Source organism: Cicer arietinum, chromosome 1 (genome assembly GCF_000331145.2).
Source record: "Cicer arietinum cultivar CDC Frontier isolate Library 1 chromosome 1, Cicar.CDCFrontier_v2.0, whole genome shotgun sequence".
Classification (NCBI taxonomy): domain Eukaryota; kingdom Viridiplantae; phylum Streptophyta; class Magnoliopsida; order Fabales; family Fabaceae; genus Cicer; species Cicer arietinum.
Window position 1 is genome coordinate 46,837,769 of NC_021160.2, and position 17,560 is coordinate 46,855,328.

The 17,560-nt window shown below is 28.5% G+C and overlaps 2 protein-coding genes and 1 non-coding gene across 3 annotated transcripts; 2 read left to right on the forward strand and 1 right to left on the reverse strand.

Moving 5' to 3' along the window:
- Positions 1 to 532: 532 nt before the first annotated feature.
- On the reverse strand, positions 533 to 606 carry TRNAV-AAC (transfer RNA valine (anticodon AAC)). The gene has a single exon. It is a non-coding gene; the product is annotated as a tRNA-Val (tRNA).
- Positions 607 to 773: 167 nt separating this feature from the next.
- On the forward strand, positions 774 to 3,306 carry LOC101490529 (large ribosomal subunit protein uL24c). The gene is made up of 4 exons (XM_004487570.4): positions 774 to 934; positions 1,820 to 1,858; positions 2,293 to 2,523; positions 2,887 to 3,306. The coding sequence occupies exons 1-4, from the start codon at positions 821 to 823 to the stop codon at positions 3,085 to 3,087; spliced, it is 585 nt and encodes a 194-aa protein (XP_004487627.1). The 5' UTR covers positions 774 to 820; the 3' UTR covers positions 3,088 to 3,306.
- A 6,314-nt stretch (positions 3,307 to 9,620) lies between these two features.
- LOC101490207 (probable histone H2A.3) lies at positions 9,621 to 10,556 on the forward strand. The gene is made up of 2 exons (XM_004487569.4): positions 9,621 to 9,931; positions 10,151 to 10,556. The coding sequence occupies exons 1-2, from the start codon at positions 9,743 to 9,745 to the stop codon at positions 10,364 to 10,366; spliced, it is 405 nt and encodes a 134-aa protein (XP_004487626.1). The 5' UTR covers positions 9,621 to 9,742; the 3' UTR covers positions 10,367 to 10,556.
- The last annotated feature ends 7,004 nt before the right edge of the window (positions 10,557 to 17,560 follow it).

Here is a 17,560-nt window from a genome sequence, read left to right on the forward strand (position 1 = left end):
GAATTGTTTAAAGCATAAAAATATTGCATTTTCTCTTTCTATCCTCAATAAATAAGGTAAGAATACTGATATACATGAATACATCAACAAAGACAATAGTTAATATATCATAACCACTGTAACAATACAATCCTATTGACGACTTTCCTAAGAAACATTTGATAAACCCATATGATTATGATAGGTGGGAGTTACATACAAAGCAAAGGTTGGGCAAATAAATCTACAAGTATTTAGCATAAACTTTATAAATCAAGAAACTCACAGTAAAGTTATTTAGCATAAACTTTTCATTTGTTGTTCTCCAAAATAAAAAAACAGCTACATTAGCTACAATCAAGCCCAGAACCATGTCATTTGGTGTTAGCCTGTAGAACCATGATCTCCTGCAAAAAGGAGAAAATGGCAAGAAAAATCGGAGTTTCCCAAAGCAGAAAAAGCCACCAACATTTTGTCAAAGAAACAACAAAAATATTGTGCCTAAATGTAAACTGGAGACCTTCTAAAGAAGGAAATAAATATCTGTAGATAATGGCTTCGCCCGGACTCGAACCGGAGACCTTCAGTGTGTTAGACTGACGTGATAACCAACTACACCACGAAACCATTTGATCTTTGGATATAATATTATTTTTAGAACAAAACAAATTAAGAAAAATACGAGGAAAATAATAAAGAATTTGAATTTAGAATTTGGGCTTACGAAAGTAACCCGATTGAGCCCATGATCCATTTTAAGCCCAATTATTAGTTCCTCTTTTATTTTGAGATTGTGTTATCCAAAATCGTTATCAAAAAGAAGAAAGAAGTTACAGCAACAATGGTAGCTATGGCTATGGCTACTCTTCAAAGCTCCATGTCTTCCCTCTCACTCTCCTCCAACTCTTTCTTCGGACAGCCTCTCTCTCCTATTACTCTCTCCCCTCTTCTACCGGTATATGCTCCATTCATTTAGCATATATGCTTTTTTTTTTTTTTATGAATTCAAGTTTCAATTTTTATTATTCCACGTGCTTCATTTCTCTTTTTATCAACATGGGAATTTTAATTCAAGTTCGTTTTAAGCGTTCGAGTTCGTGGGTATTAGCATTTCGAGTTTTTTCTTATTGGTCTTCCATTGGAATTGTGGTGATATTGTTTTAATTTAGAATTACAGAATTAGCATCTTCGTAAAATTAGTTGATTCATAATTCTGTTCACGGTTGGAATTATATGTGATGATCTACGTAGAACTGATACTTCGGTTTGAAGACATGTGTATGCCAACGATGTGTCAATGTCGTGTTTGGCGTTAGTGTCAGTGATTCATAGGTTGTGTTTTTTTTCCACTATGAAGTTGAATCTGTTATTTGGAATGATTGTAAATAAGCTCTGGAGAGATTGAGATTTTTTCACTTGACAGTTGTGTCTGTCTGTGTTTTGTTATCTGTTGGCAATTACAAATGTTGATAGGATCGGCTTATTTAGTGCTTATGAAGTAAGAGATTTAACAATGTTCTCATCACTGAAAATCTCTAATAAAAGGATCCAATCCCAACTAAGCCCTTAAGAGTACATATTATTTGATGTATGCTATTTGATGTGAACTAGGAGTGGCTGCATCGACTATGAATAATCTAATATTGAATTCCTATTGGATACTGATACTATGATACTGCTACATTTGTTTGATTTAACAACATCTACATTCCTCAGACCGAATTTTGGCTGGTTATTAAGGATAAAAAAAATTATTGTTCTAAATTATAATTCTTAAAGATGTAAGGCTCAAAAGTTTTGTATGCTAATTTGATATGAGCTTTATCTTTGTCATATGCAGGGTAAGCCAACAGGAAAGCAATGCCGTATCGTAATGAGGGTTAGTATCAAGTTCTTCCCTCATTCATGACTATTCTGATTATTGTTTTCAGATTTTGTTAAATAACACTCAAAGTGGGCCAAACGTTAACTATATAGTCAGATGAGATCAAAGCACAAAACCAAAATCCAGTAAATGCTTTGAATATAAATTTGATCCATAGTTAATATAGCGAGTTCTACAAAATTAACGAGTCTTTATTGTGACTTGTAACAGAAAACCTGTTGAGGCATAAGTTTAATATCTCAGCATCTTCATAGATATGAAATATTATGATTAAATAGTATATACTATAAAACTATACTTTACTGACAGAGAATCTGTATTTACAGTCAAACATAAAGCTTTTCATAATCTTACGAAAATGAAAACAGAACAATCCTTAAAGCTTCTTGAATTTAATTTTCAATTTTTTCTGTTTTTTCGTCACACAGCTTAAACGATGGGAGCGAAAGGAATGTAAACCAAACAGCCTTCCTGTGTTACACAAATTGCATGTTAAAGTTGGAGACACGGTGAAAGTCATATCTGGACATGAAAAGGGTCAAATTGGGGAGATTACTAAGATCTTCAAGCACAACAGCACTGTCATTGTGAAAGACTTAAACTTGAAGACAAAGCATGTGAAGAGTAGAGAAGAAGGCGAACCAGGTCAAATAAATAAGGTGATTTATCATTTTCCTTTCTAGAAAAATACTATTATGAACTCTTTTTCAATTTTGCATGTTCTTCAAGAAATTAGAGTAACTATAATCTCCTATTATATAACATTCTCCTTAAGTTGGATGAATAAAAATGATCTTTTTAGTTTGTTTAAAGGTTTAATAGAAACATGTGTTCTTTATAGTACCAGCACTTTTGATCAAATAAATGTTCCGGTTTGATTGCATTCAATTCATTCATTTTATCAAATTATTATCATTGTCGCTATGTCAGTATCAATGTCATGTCCATGTTCGTATCAGTATTCGTGTTTCATAGCATGTGTTAATGTGCATTCTTTGAGAAACCATTGTCTTGAATTTCAGGTTGAAGGACCTATCCATAGTTCAAATGTGATGCTATACTCCAAAGAAAAGAAAGTAGCAAGCCGTGTGGGTCATAAAGTACTTGACAATGGTAAAAAAGTTAGGTACCTAATAAAAACTGGAGAGGTAATTGATACTGAAGAGAATTGGAAGAAACTGAAGGAAGCTACTAAGAAAACTGAACAAGTTGCTGCTGCTTAGTTTTGAATATATTAATTAATTCATGTATTCAACAGTAATGTAATTCTATGTACTTGTATTCTTTTTTCCAATCTTAATGTTTGAAGTGTATATTATGTTATTATTTTGGTTGCCTCTGTAATGTTATCTCTATACACAAGGCGTGAAGTTAAATGGGTGTGCTGAAGTTTTCCACCCATTTTCCTTAATATAAGAGACATGTTGAAATTTCCTTTTACACATCTAATCCTTATCTCTATTCAAAATGTCTATAAGCTATATTAATTAGTATCATTACTCTGAAATTAAAAGAAAAATGATGGTCTCTTAATTATATTAAATCTGATTATCTCCTCATGGTATTTTTTGTTTACCGACACTTCTTGCTTTGGAATCAACAAAGAGCAAATTAAGGAGGAAACACTTAAGAGCAAAGAAGTAATTGATTCTCCTCCTGCAACTTATTGCGTTACTGGAGCCTCAGGGTATATTGGTTCATGGCTTGTACAAACTCTTCTTCAAAGAGGCTACACTGTTCATGCCACTCTAGGAGATCCTGGTAATTATTAACCTTCCTTTTTATTTCATTTGTGCATTATAAATATACAAGTAGTTTATTCAAATGGTTAATAAATTTCAATTGAAAACAAATCATTTCAAAGAATATAAATTCAAATCTTAATTAGAATAATATTTAGTCAAGTTTATTTGTTTTTAGTCGAATTTCAGATTCTTCAAAATTACTGAATATTTATATTGCATTGTGCATCATAAACTAAATAACAAAAAATGTGTGCATAAAATTTAGATAGAGGGTTTTTAAGGAAGGATAAAATTTTCAATTTTGAATTAAGACATTTATTTATTTAAAATGTGTGAAAATGGTAATGAAATTAGTATATTAAGTATTATGGTAATATATCATTTTTATTTTCTTTTATAATTCTACTAATTGAGTTCTTTATCATGCCACCTTGTTTGACCATATTGATGTTTATATATGTAAGTGAAGTTGAATTCTTCAACATATTAAAAGTATGGAATTGAAGATATAATCCATCAAACAATTACTTGTTGCCTATTTGTTACATCAAATAATCATTTTTTTTAATAATAAAAGTTTTCACATATTTGTTACAATTTTTTTTAAAATATAAATTTTAAAATAATTTAAAAACCTTTAAAATATTAAAATTAATATCAAAAAAATTATTGTTATCATTAACAATACTATTACGGAAGAAATACACAAAATAAATTATATTTTAAAAAAAAAAACCAATCTATAAAATATTAAAATATCAAAATAATATTTTTGTTTATAATCCATTAGAAACGGGCCTATATTTAAGGTGAGCCAGTGAGCCTTGAGGTCCAATTGAAAGAAGGTACCCTAAAAAGAAGACCCTAAACTGAATAGCCGCCAGAATCAGTGACGAAAACAACAATGGTTGAAGAAGCTTTGGATGATGTGGTTGATCACGATATCGTGGAAGTTGAGATTGACGGAACTGAATCTCCAGAAGAACAGAAAGAAGCTGTAATTGAGATTAGGAAAGGTAGGAAAAGAGATAGATCAGTCGAAGGAAGAGATGATAGTGACAGATCAAACAAGAAGAAGCCGCGGTTGTTGAGTAGATCATCACAGTCTATTTCCAGGTGGGTCCGCCCATTACATGAAGTTGTTCCGGGTGAAGGTTTAAGAGATTCTGCTCAAAAGATTAAGGCAATCAAGCTTGCAAGGAAATCTTGTAAGAAGAGAAACAAGGAAGCACGTCGCGGAGAAGCTGATAGAGTTATACCTAATCTCAAACCTAAGCACATTTATTCTGGAAAGCGATCCAATGGAAAGACTCAACGACGCTAAAATTTTATTATTATTTTAGGTATTGTTATGTTCAAAATACTCAACACGTTTTCATTATCTCAACTATGGATATTATTGTAGCTAGTTACTTTTAGTTTAGGCAAAACAATGGCAACTATTGTTTGCATTTTAATTTTATATTCCTACTAGTTTAGTTATGTTCAAAATTTTATTGCAAATGTGGGTGGAGTAATTATATTTATATTCAAGCAAGTTGTTTTTATTTTATTTAGTGGGGTGATTGACAAGTTCAATTTCTGAATATTCACATTTTGGTACCTGCAATCGTTTTGGATATATAATACCTTCTCGCCCCGTTTCCCTCATTAGAAATAGCGAGTTTTTGTGTCATGTCACCCCTCTTTTCCTCCTTTTGGGAACCAAATGACAAATTATTTTAATTCATACTTCTTACAATTGAGTGGTCGAGCTTATTCATACCCTTTATGATACTTACTACTCCCATTGCTACATGTCCTGATTGTGTTGCATTGCCACTAAGGGGAACTTTTTACTTTCTTTATAGTAAGGTTGTGGTAATTTGTACATTGGAACTTGGAAGACAGTGGAATTGCAGTGGTGAAGAATCAAAATATATCTACAATAATTCACTGAAAAAATGGAACCAATCTGCTGTTATTGTTCTTAAATTGATGTGAAGTGTTGGTTCATATAAATTAAATGGAGTATCATGAATTTTGGTTCATATATCAGAATCTATTATTGATAATTCAGGATAATGTAAAGGGGCTGGTGTCAATTTTTTTATCTGGTGCTGTATAACAATTTGGGTACACCTTGTACCGGTTTATCATAAGTGGTATAATGAAATTTTATATGTATTTTAAAAAAAAAAATTAAAAAAATAAGACATGTCTATTTAAGGGGAGCCACAAACAACTGCTTCCATCAATAAACAACTATTGCATTCATTTTATTAGACTGAAGTTGTGACCTCAAGAATTATATACATTATCATGCAAAAGTGTTTTGATAGACATATAATCAGAGTGTTTAGCTAACTTTTTTCAAACATTTTTCATTAAATGCCATAAACACCATCGATCACAAATTTTCAGAAAGATAATCTCAATTGCATTAGTCATTGCTCTATTTTGATAAGTGACTATAGCATTTGTACATGTTCATGCATACATTCTAACCATGTTGTGAACAATCAAATAACAGTTTTAGTATATCTTCATTTGATAGTAAAGCACAGCCCAATATAGATTAGCCAAAATGATTTACTCCAACAAAAAGGAGCTAAAGACAGGTCATATTAATTTTTCAAATAAGTAGAGGCAAAAGTTGTGATTTCACCAAAACATTCATAAGCATCCCTACATCTTGCATCTGCCCAAAATACATTTCTTATACGACTTTCATCATCCACGCCCATTACATACTAAAATTAACTATTTTGTTTTTATATTCTAACAAAATAGCTTTGAATAGTTTCAATATATCTTGTTTCTAAGTCGTAATAACTTTATTTTATCGATATAGTTTCTACAATCATTTTGTTTGTGTGGAGTATTCACACATGCATTCACTGCAACGACCAAAGATAAAATAAATCCCAACTTAATCATTAAGTCCCAAGTTTCTTTTCATATAAGGCCACAAATTCTCGTTGCTTTTAAAATATTGTGCTTTTGTTGGACTTGGCTCATGATTATGCTCAAGCACTAATTATTCCATCTAAACACATACATACATGCATTCAATTGAGTGTTACATTGTATTTTTTGTCATAGGATTTGTCTTCAAAAGATTATTATATTTTTTTTCACGATTGAGGAAAATACTTTGCATTGAATTTACCATCATCTCCACATTTTGCATTGATTTTACCGATCCCAAAACTCATACATTGAGCATAATTGATCATGTCGTCATGGGTAACTTGATCTCGACTAAATTTCATCTCATGCTTAGAGTTTTCATTTTCATAAGCAATTTTTGTATCCAGAGATTCATCAAATTCTTTATTTCCTTCACTTATTTCCTCATTGTATCAAAAGATGCAAATCTTTACCCCACTAATGAAATAATTTTTTTAACAAAAAATTAATCAACTAAATCAATCAATTTAGCAAGATGCACTTCAATACTATGTATATGGTGTAATAGTGGATGTTGTTGCAATGATTAGAGAGGTGCAAATATCCAAATTGTGGTAGGTGCGACAACAACTAAATAAACAATATAAATAAAAAATTTATATTTATAACATATGCGATCGAGTGATATACAAATAATAGATTATTATTATTATTATTATTATTATTATTATTATTATTATTATTATTATTATTATTAGTTCAAAATTTACACACGTGTTCTGCCAACATAATTGATTTGTACTAAACTTTAATATGAAGACGGAGGTGTTCTTAGCAGCGTTTTAGTATATTTTAAAGTCCATTTGATAGTCATGATAACGATATATAATATATTTATTATATTTCATTCTAATATTTTGTTTGATGCAGTCGGATATGATAAGAAAATCAAAGGTGAGTAGGACAAATATGAAAAGAGGAAAAAAAGTCAGTACTTTGGAGAACACAAAGGCGGACCACAGTTGAATATTGGGTTGATTGTATAGATGGTTGGATTTTGTTTAACAATTTTTATGACAGTGAATCATCATTCAATGTGGTTTTATGAAAATTATAGCATTAGAAATCGACTAATGGATAGAGAGAGATTAAGAGGAGAATATTTAGAAAGTTTGATCAATCGAAATGATGTTATGATAGTAAGTCATTCTTCAATTGTGATGGATAGAGAAATCAGTATTTTTTTAAGTATAAAAAATTACTTCATAAATTATTTACATTTTTATGATAGTGAATCATTCTTCAATTGTGATGGATAGAGAAATCACAATTTTTTCAAGTATATAAAGTTACTTCATAAATTATTTATATTTTTTTACCATTTTTTATTTTTTTATAAAAAAAATATATGAATGTTATTTTGAGAGAAAAAAAGTTAAATAGATTATAAAGATAAATTTGTTATTTTATCAAAATATAAATCATATCATTTAGTTATCATGTACATATCAAACACATGACATAATAACTATTTATCTTATCTATATCATATATGTTTCTTATCCTATCATGTCTCTATCCTATCATGTCTATTAAACGGGCTCTTATTATTTGACTATTGATAATGAGGTTTTGGTGGATGAGATGTTTAGGTGTTAGGTGGGTGAGGGGTGGGGAAGAAGATTGTTTGGATGGGAAGATGAATTGGTGTCGGATTGTCAATTTTTTGTCTAATGTTGTTTTGTAGGTTATGTATCTTATTCTCGGTCTTGAATTTATTATCAAGATGAATATTATTCTATAAAAGAAACTTACAATTTATTAAGACATGACGAAAACATTGTGTACTCTCTCTCACATAATATTATTTGGAATATGATGGTCTCAGTGAACATCTATGTTTGTTTAACGCCTTTTTGAATAATAGATTTGTAAGTCAAGGACAATCTGATTACGCCATGCGTAAGTTACCATCAGTTGATGTGGTTTAGTTGAATTTGCTCAACACTTACTTTTTGAATGTCAAATATTCAACCAAACATGGACGAGAATGCTACAATGGGTTGGTATAAGGAGAACAATAACAAACTTACATTATGACGATACTTTTCAATTCACAAGCTTATGTGTTGGTGGTAGGATTAAAAAATATTATTTTATTCAATTTAATTAGTTGTTGTCTAGTCAACGTAGAAAATACATGTTATTTTTCATCATAAAAAAATTAACCTTAGTGGAAAAATGAAAAAATACTTGGTTTTAGTTGCAATATTAGTTAAAATATAAAATTAATGTTTTTATTTACAATTTATACATTCGTACATATAAATTTTTATGGGTTTATGAATTTTTAAAATATTTTGATTTTGTGATGCCTATATGAATTGGTTGACATATCATATTTGTTATGTATTAGTTTTTTTTATTTATTTACAATTTTACTTTCTTTATTTTTATTGATTTATGAAATTAGTCTGCTATTTTAAAAGTCTGATAATTTTGACTATTTTTTCTAATTTTTTAACTAAAAAATAATAATATGGAATGCATTAAATATGTAAAATATAATACGAAGATGTAAAATAATTAACACATATGAAATTGAAATGAATGTCGTATAAACTTATATTTTAACTTCAATTTTTTCTTCATATTTTTTTATTTAGTTAATGAATATGAATAACTAATGCATCTATATGATTAAAAATATTTTAACTTCATATTTTTTTCTTCATATTATATAATTATATGTTATATCATTAAAAAATATGTCAAATCGTTATTTTTAATTTAAAAATATGAAATAAAGATTAAAATCATCAATTTTTAAATAAAGAGATCAATTTCATAAATTAATAATAATAAAAACCAAAATTACAATTAATTTTTTTTTTTTTACTCTCAAAGAAAAATATACAAACAACTCATATTTTGTTATTAAATATTTGGAGGTAAAAAAAAATCACAAAAAATCGCTGATTCCGGCCCAAAATACCCCACGCCCTCATCTCAACCGTCCATATCAAACATAATCCAACGGCGATCACCATCGATCCGCGTCATTCAATTTAATTGGTCCAATTTGTACCCATCTCACAATATAAAAGCCTCATGACCGCCAATACCTTTTCTTCACTTGAATACAACAATATCGTCTTCAACATTCACTTTTCTCGCTGATACCGTTCTCTAACTACCTTTCCAAATTTCACCGCTCCTTCAAATCTCTCAATTTTCATCAATGGCAGGTAGAGGCAAAACCCTAGGATCTTCCAACGCCAAGAAGGCTACATCAAGGAGCAGCAAAGCCGGCCTCCAGTTCCCCGTCGGCCGTATCGCTCGGTTCCTTAAAGCCGGAAAATACGCTGAACGCGTCGGCGCCGGTGCCCCTGTTTATCTTGCCGCCGTTCTCGAATATCTCGCCGCCGAGGTAATTTCCGCTCACCGCTCGAATTTGTATTTAGTTTCACTAAAATATCACTGGATCTAGGGTTTCCTCATTCTATTAGGTTTCTTCAATTTAGCCAAATTACTAAGTCTTGGAACAAATAAGATTGAATAATCGATCTTTTATTCAATTTTTTAAATCTTGTTTGATTTTAATTTCAATTAAGCGAAGTTTTGAATTTAATTTGCGTTTTGTGTTCAGGTTTTGGAATTGGCTGGAAATGCTGCAAGGGATAACAAGAAGACACGTATTGTGCCGAGACATATTCAATTGGCTGTGAGGAACGATGAAGAATTGAGCAAGCTTCTTGGTGATGTTACCATTGCTAATGGTGGTGTTATGCCCAATATTCACAATCTTTTACTCCCAAAGAAGACTGGTGCTTCCTCTAAGTCCGCCGCTGCTGATGATGAATGAACTTGATTTTGCTGAGCAATTACCAAATTCAGTTTCAATTTTTTGTATCTGTTTTAAGGTTCAAACAATGTTTTGATCATTGAGCTGCTAGGTTAAGTTAGGGTTTCAAGTTAGTGATGTGAATACATTGATTTTCATCTTGTGACTCTGAATGAGATTGTTGAAAATTTTATTCATTGGTGTCTTTCAATTTTGATGTGTCATCTTTTGAGTTGAGTTATACTCAAGGGTTTGATAATTTATTGTGCCAAAATTTTGACAATCAAATGATGAAACTCTGACAATGTTTAAAAATCAAATGTAAGGTGTGAATTTTAATTAATATAAATCTAATTAGATTTTCAACATTATGAATGTTTTGAATGTATCTTTTGACTTTTTTTCCTTGTAGTGTTGTCTAGAAATCTGTTGAATATATTTTTGATTGCAATGTGATAGATTGTACTGAATTGTACTTAGTTTCCCTGTATTGCATCAAATTTTAAATGGCTTTGTCTTTTGCTATTCCATCACGCTTCAATTGTTGAGGTTGTCAGAGTTCCTGTTGATATGTAGGTTTGGGTTTGTGTGTTATAGTTAACACCGTCTAAGTCATTTGGTCAAAGCTCAAATGGCTTAGAATCCAACCAATCAAATTGCCTAGTTGTGTTTAAAAATGCCCTAAATTTTGGATTGTTCGATCATTGATCGGATGATAGTATGAAATCCAAATTCATATAAAATAGTGCATATTTGAATTTGTTCCCTCGGTTTTAAATTTATATAACAGTGACTATTTTATTAAAAATATAATTTTGTCAATTTGTTAAGTAGTTATACAATACTTAACGGAAAATGTAGATATGGAGTGGATGAACAATGTGGTAGTGGCTACTTGGAAGTGATATTTTGTTTGTTTAAGTAACTCGATGAAATTATAATTTTCTTAGAATGTGTTGTAAAATGTCTCATTTTTTAACTAAAAAATTGATGAGATAAGATATTTTAAACTAAAAAATGATGAGATAAGATATTTTAAAGACTATATTACATATATAATCCTTTAATTTAATTTTAATTATGTTTTAGTCTTTTTTTTTTTTATTTGATTCTCTATTTTAATTTTAAGTGGGTTTTGTTTGAAAATTTTGACGATTTTTTTGAATTTTTGTAAAAAAATGACAACATTGTTAACATTTTAAAACATAAAATATCAAATTGTCATTTAAAATTAAAATAAAGAATCAACTCGGAAAAAAAGAAAAGTTAAACCACTAAAACGTTAACTAAAATTACGTTAAAGATTCGTAAATGTAATTTAGTCTATTTTAAATAATGTGACATATTATATAATAATGTAATTAACACCCATGAAATTAAAATAAAATGTAGTAAAAATTTAATTTTAAATTTCAGAAATTTTTTATATTTTTAATTTATATAATGACATATGAATAATTAATGTATCTAGATGACTATATATTATAAAATTTTATGTCACGTCGTTAAAAATATGTTAATTCTGCAATTTTTAGTTTAAAAATTTAAGAGAGAGATCAAAATTATAGACTTTTAAAATAGAAGGACCATTTCTAAAATTGATAATAATAAATAGACTAAAATTGCAATTAAGAATTTTCTTTTAAAACTAAAATATCCGTACATTTCCTCCTATTCCCTCCTTTTGCGTTAGTACCACTTTTAGGCATATATGCAAATGTTTGTTCTTAAACTATTAAATTTCATGTTAATTATAAAAATGTAATTATATTTGGGAAATTTATATATAATTAATTTATAAACTAAAATTTTCAAATTTGAAATAAAAAAGTAGGAAATTTAAAATGCTATTTAATCTTTAGTTAATTTAACTGATAGATATAAATATATAATAAATATAAGGAGAATCTATGAGTTTTCTGTGTTCTTATCTTTCAATTTTAATGTGGTATTTATTTATAATTTTATCCTTCTCTATTCAATTAAATAATTGAATTTTTTAAAATAATTATGCATATATATAAAAGGGTATTAGTATAACCTTTTTTTATTTTAATTTAATCCTTCGTTTCAGCTATTTTAATTATAATTTTATTCTATATTTATATTCCTATTTTCATATTTTATGTTTTTTCTTTTCTTTTAAAATAAAGTTGGTATTTCACTAAACTCAATTTGAATTTTCAAAAAGTTATAAAAAAAAGTTTTCCGAAATGTTCTAAAAAATAAAAAATTTCAGAATAAATTTGTTTCTAGAAAATTGACTTATGTATCAAAATATTTCAAAAAACTTTTTAAAATTTTTCTAACACAATTATGTGCCAAAATATTTTTTTCCATATTTTCTAGAACACGGTTGTATACCGTAAAATATATTATTTAATTTTTTTTAAAGAATAAAATTTCATTTTTATTAAAATGTACAATAAAAATAAAAATATAAAAGATAAAATTTTCTTAAAATTTAAATTGGAAAAGATAAGAACGGGATTTCATCATACACAGTAAGATGATAAATGATAGTAAAGGATTTATTAATGCATGGTAAAAATGTCTTGTCCATAAATAATTTATTTTTTTATATATCAATAAATTTGTCTATATTAAGTAATTACACTTTTGAATAATTTTTAAAATAAATAAGGATTTATTATATTTTGATCTCTGTAAAATAGCCGTAATATAGTTTTAATATCTATAATTTTTTTAATTATATTCCTGTAATTTGATATTCTTCTATCTTTAATCCCTCGATGACTTTAACATTTTAAAAGGGTGAGATGGCACACATGTCAAAAACTGTGTGGAGGGGATTAATAATTTATCATTTACTTCCTTTTTTAATAAATGGAAAACAATTTAAAAAAAAAAAAAAATTGATTCAAAGTAGAAAGAAAGGAAAGGAAAGGAAATACAAAGAAGAAAAGCCCAGGAGTTCCTCGAACTCAAAATAAAACTTCCACCAATGTTCTCACTATTTGTTTCCTTGCCATAAAGTATATATTTTTTCAAATAAAAGAGAAAGAAATGGAGACAAAGAAAGAGAAGTAGAAGGGGAGAAAGAAATGCAAAGTATGTAGAAAGTGGAAAGAAAACAGATGGAATAAAAAATCCCTTCTATTTTAATATATTTCAATCTAATTACCTCTCTTCTGAGCAACTCATGGCCACTAAAATTGTATATACTTAAAAAATTCTTAAAAACAACATAACTTTGTGCTTTTTAAAGAAATGTCTTCTCTTAAAAAAATAAACAGTTACATATGAAAATATTTACTTTCAGTGAGCTGAAAGAAAATATTTCCTTCCAGTAAAATACATTCTATAGTTCTTTAATTTACATTAATATAACATATTGGTTTTTTAACTTTTTTTGTGTATCAAATTTGTTTTTTTATGTTTGTAAAATTTATAATATAGAACTATTTTTAATCATGACATCATTTCAATTGTTTTTAGTTAGAGATTTTTAAAATAATATTATGAATTTTGTTAACAATCATGTATATAAATAACAATCTAATAAATTTTCATATGATTTTTGATGACTCTTCATCATATGCATATTTTCCCACTGTTTTAGTCTTATTTATCCTCAATCATCAGTTAAATTAAGGATTTATTTGATACATTTTGTTGATTTTTATTCTTTGAGTTAATAAAATGTTTTTTGTTTTTATTTCGTTGATTAAGTAGGAATTTGTCGTAATTTTACATTGCGTTTTGTTTTAGTGCAGTGCTGAATTTTGGTGAAAAATCAACATGACATATGTGGAGTATTTCATCCATATCTGGAGTTCTAGATGTCCAATTAGTGTCACTCCAAGTGCTAATGAAAGCTAAGATCCATATCTACAACTTTCATGAAGACACCGGGACCAAATTCAGACGCAAAAGATGAGAAACATGCAAAATACATCAGACAACATATGAAATGCGCCTGGAGCGCGTCCTGGAGCGCTTGGAGCGCATTTCGCAGGATTGGACTCTCCCAACGCGCGCCTGGAGCGCGTTTTTCCGCGCTTGGGGCGCGTGACGCGCACCAGCAACCATAAAAACGCAGATTTTTACTGTTTTAGGGATCTTTTTGACTCTGGGGAACTTGGGAGACTTGTGCCCTAGCATAGAAACTCAAAGACGGCCGTTTCTAACACGATTGAAGCAGTTTTATCAAGAATCATCCATGAATCATTCTTGTAATTCTTCTTTAATCCTTATCTTTTGTATCTCTGTCATGAGTAACTAAACCCTATTTGTTAGGGATGAGTGTAACCAGATGAAACCCTTATTTTTCTGATTTGATTTCTAGTTATATGAATGAGTTTATTGAATTGTTTTTCTCATCTCTGTGCTTAATGCTTTTTATTGCTTGATCAACATTAAAATGTTCTACGATTTGTATTTTGAAACGGAAGTGGACTTTACGAATGCTTGAGATGAGAAATTCATGAATTTGTAGTCTAGGGATAGATGCAGGTCATGAAACCAATTAAATTGGTTGCAAAGCAATAATTTACAAGAGAATTTCTATACGATAATGCTTAATTCTAATCTTAAATCCACTAAGGAATTAGGGGTTACTTTGGAATTAAAGGTTCTGTCACTAAGACATTATGGCAAGAATAATAAAGAGAATTCGGTAATAATTCAATAAAGGAATTCAGTAACTAGGATCAAATTAGACACAAAGGTTGGATTCGAAGTGAAACTCATCCCTGACATTTTTCTCATTATAAAAGATCAATTTTACTACTGCTGTCAATTTTAATTATTATTTCAATCAACTTGGGAACTTTTTGTTCAACTTTAGTAACTAAATATAATTCAATAGTAAAACGCAATCCTTGAGTTCGACACTCGGTACTACCGTTTTATTATTACTTGCAACGATTCAGTACACTTGCTGAAATGCTATCAATTTTATAACATTGATTGATAGAATTTCAGTTTAATTTTAAAAACCCTAAAATGCATCTCACTTGAATTATTTTATGTTTAATTATTTTTCTAATTTTTTTAAAGGTTTATTTTCTTATGACTATTACAATCAAAACTCTTTAAAAATTATATGAGTTTATTGAAAAATTTAAAAAATTTAAAATTTGCTGATTTAATATTGAGATAATTGGTATAAGCAATTACAAACATAAATGATAAATTTGATAAATAAAAAATAACTTATCTTTTATTTTTGTGTAACTTAAATTATAACATAATGCATTTTACCTTTTATTTGTGAGACATCAAATATTTTTAATGAGACCTTTATGTCTTTTGTTTGTTGTGAAGAATTCCTCTTACAATATAAATGTTATTGATTTGATTTTGCTATATGGGAGCTTTGGTTAGATGTTGGTTGTCATGTCACACTTGATAAAATGACGAATTTGAGGCATGGTTAGACGACGATCGAACTTCTTGGTTAGATGTTGGTTGTCATGTCACACTTGGCATAACAACACTTTTAATCAACTTATTGTTTTGTCCCATTATTCTCTTACTTTTTGAACTAAATTTAAATATATGTTAATTATGTAGTTTGACTATTTTATTAACAAGTGGCTTATATTAGCATGAACCTTTTATTAAAAACCTAGTTTAACTATCTTATACTATGCTATTACAGCACCAACTCATAATAAATAAACTGTGTTGCATATTTTATTGTCATTAATTTCAAAACACTACATAATCCAAATGTAACGTGTATTATGGTGGTACAACGTTTTATATCTCTATAATTACATGTTTCACAAACAATATATTTAGTGACTTTCTGTTATTTTACTAATGATTAATGTTGCATTCAAATATTTTATTTACGGTTTGTAATTCATGTTAATTCAATATTACAAATTACAATTCTTGTTGATGTACGACTTAATCTACTTATATTTGAGATTTTATAGATACGATCAATCAATGATTGTCATTAAATAAAATGAGATGCATCTTAAATAACTAGGAACCCACATTGATGAGTATGATCTAAAATTTTCAATCAAGATAACATTTGTTATATTTAAGCTATAAATAGTATCTCAAACTAGAAAAGAAGATAAATTATGTCTGTAAAATTTAATTCAATTAAAAATTAAAAAATGCAAATATAATTACATTGAATACTATATTTTGTGTTCGAATTTAAAACATCACATTTGTATATAAATTATAAGTAGTGTTTGTGATACGGTAAAAAAAATAAATGTATCATTATAATCAATAAAAAATAGGGTGATGATTGTTGTTTTTGCAAGAAAATTAAATTCATTAAAACAATATATCATATCACCAATTTTTTTTATGCTTATTGTAAGACCCTTAATTTTAAATTCTAATTTATGTATTTTGAAGAATTTTGTGTTGTATTTCTGAGGCTTTTTAGCCAATTTTATGGTATTTTGTTTGTTAAATGTCAAAAATATATTTTTAGAGACCCGATTAAAATTATTCGTCGATGAATAATTTTATTTAATTACGGTGAATCTTTTGTCGAAGAAAAAAATTTCTGAGATGCAGCATTTTTCAGAAAAATTCATTTGCCCATTGAATTACGGCGAGAGTAGATATTTTTCTGAAAAAAAGTGGTTTGTGATGTGATGTGAGGTGACACGCGTAATGATGATTTTTATAAAAATATCTAGATATTTGTTTAGATTATATATGTGATAGAGAAAGCAAGGCAAGGCTAGAATGTTTTAACAGACAGAAAGCAAACTCATGGTCTTCTTCTCCTTCCTTCCTTTGTTTTCCAAAACTAAAACTAAAACCATAAAACACAAACTCTCATTTATTTACTAGATCTAAGCTTCCATTCGAGAAGTGACAGAAGAGGAAGTTGCTCATTGCCACGCTGCGGTGCTAGTGAGCTAGTTTTCAATGCGACATCACAAACTTAAATTTTACCAGAATTAATTACGGTACCATAATCGCGCGTTAGAGCTATCGTTAAGGTAAGAGCTCCTTCCAAACTTTTAGTTTGCATTTAGGACATTATTTGTGATTTTGTGGAAAAGAAATTTGATGTATTTGAGGTGTGATTTTGTGAAAAATTAATTTAATGTGATTATGTGTAATTTAGTGGAATTTAAATTTGAGGTGTGGTTTGTGGTGATTCAAGTTTGGTGTGATTTATATGTTCATAATTATTATTATGAATTTTTGAGATGTGATTTATTTGTGGATTTTGTAGAAAATGAATTGATGAAATTTGGT

Coding starts and splice junctions, on each gene's coding strand:
- LOC101490529 (XM_004487570.4), top strand. CDS start 821: ATGGTAGCTATGGCTATGGCTACTCTTCAAAGCTCCATGTCTTCCCTC. Junction 935..1,819: donor CTCTCTCCCCTCTTCTACCG/GTATATGCTCCA, acceptor TGTCATATGCAG/GGTAAGCCAACAGGAAAGCA. Junction 2,524..2,886: donor AACCAGGTCAAATAAATAAG/GTGATTTATCAT, acceptor CTTGAATTTCAG/GTTGAAGGACCTATCCATAG.
- LOC101490207 (XM_004487569.4), top strand. CDS start 9,743: ATGGCAGGTAGAGGCAAAACCCTAGGATCTTCCAACGCCAAGAAGGCT. Junction 9,932..10,150: donor TCGAATATCTCGCCGCCGAG/GTAATTTCCGCT, acceptor TTTTGTGTTCAG/GTTTTGGAATTGGCTGGAAA.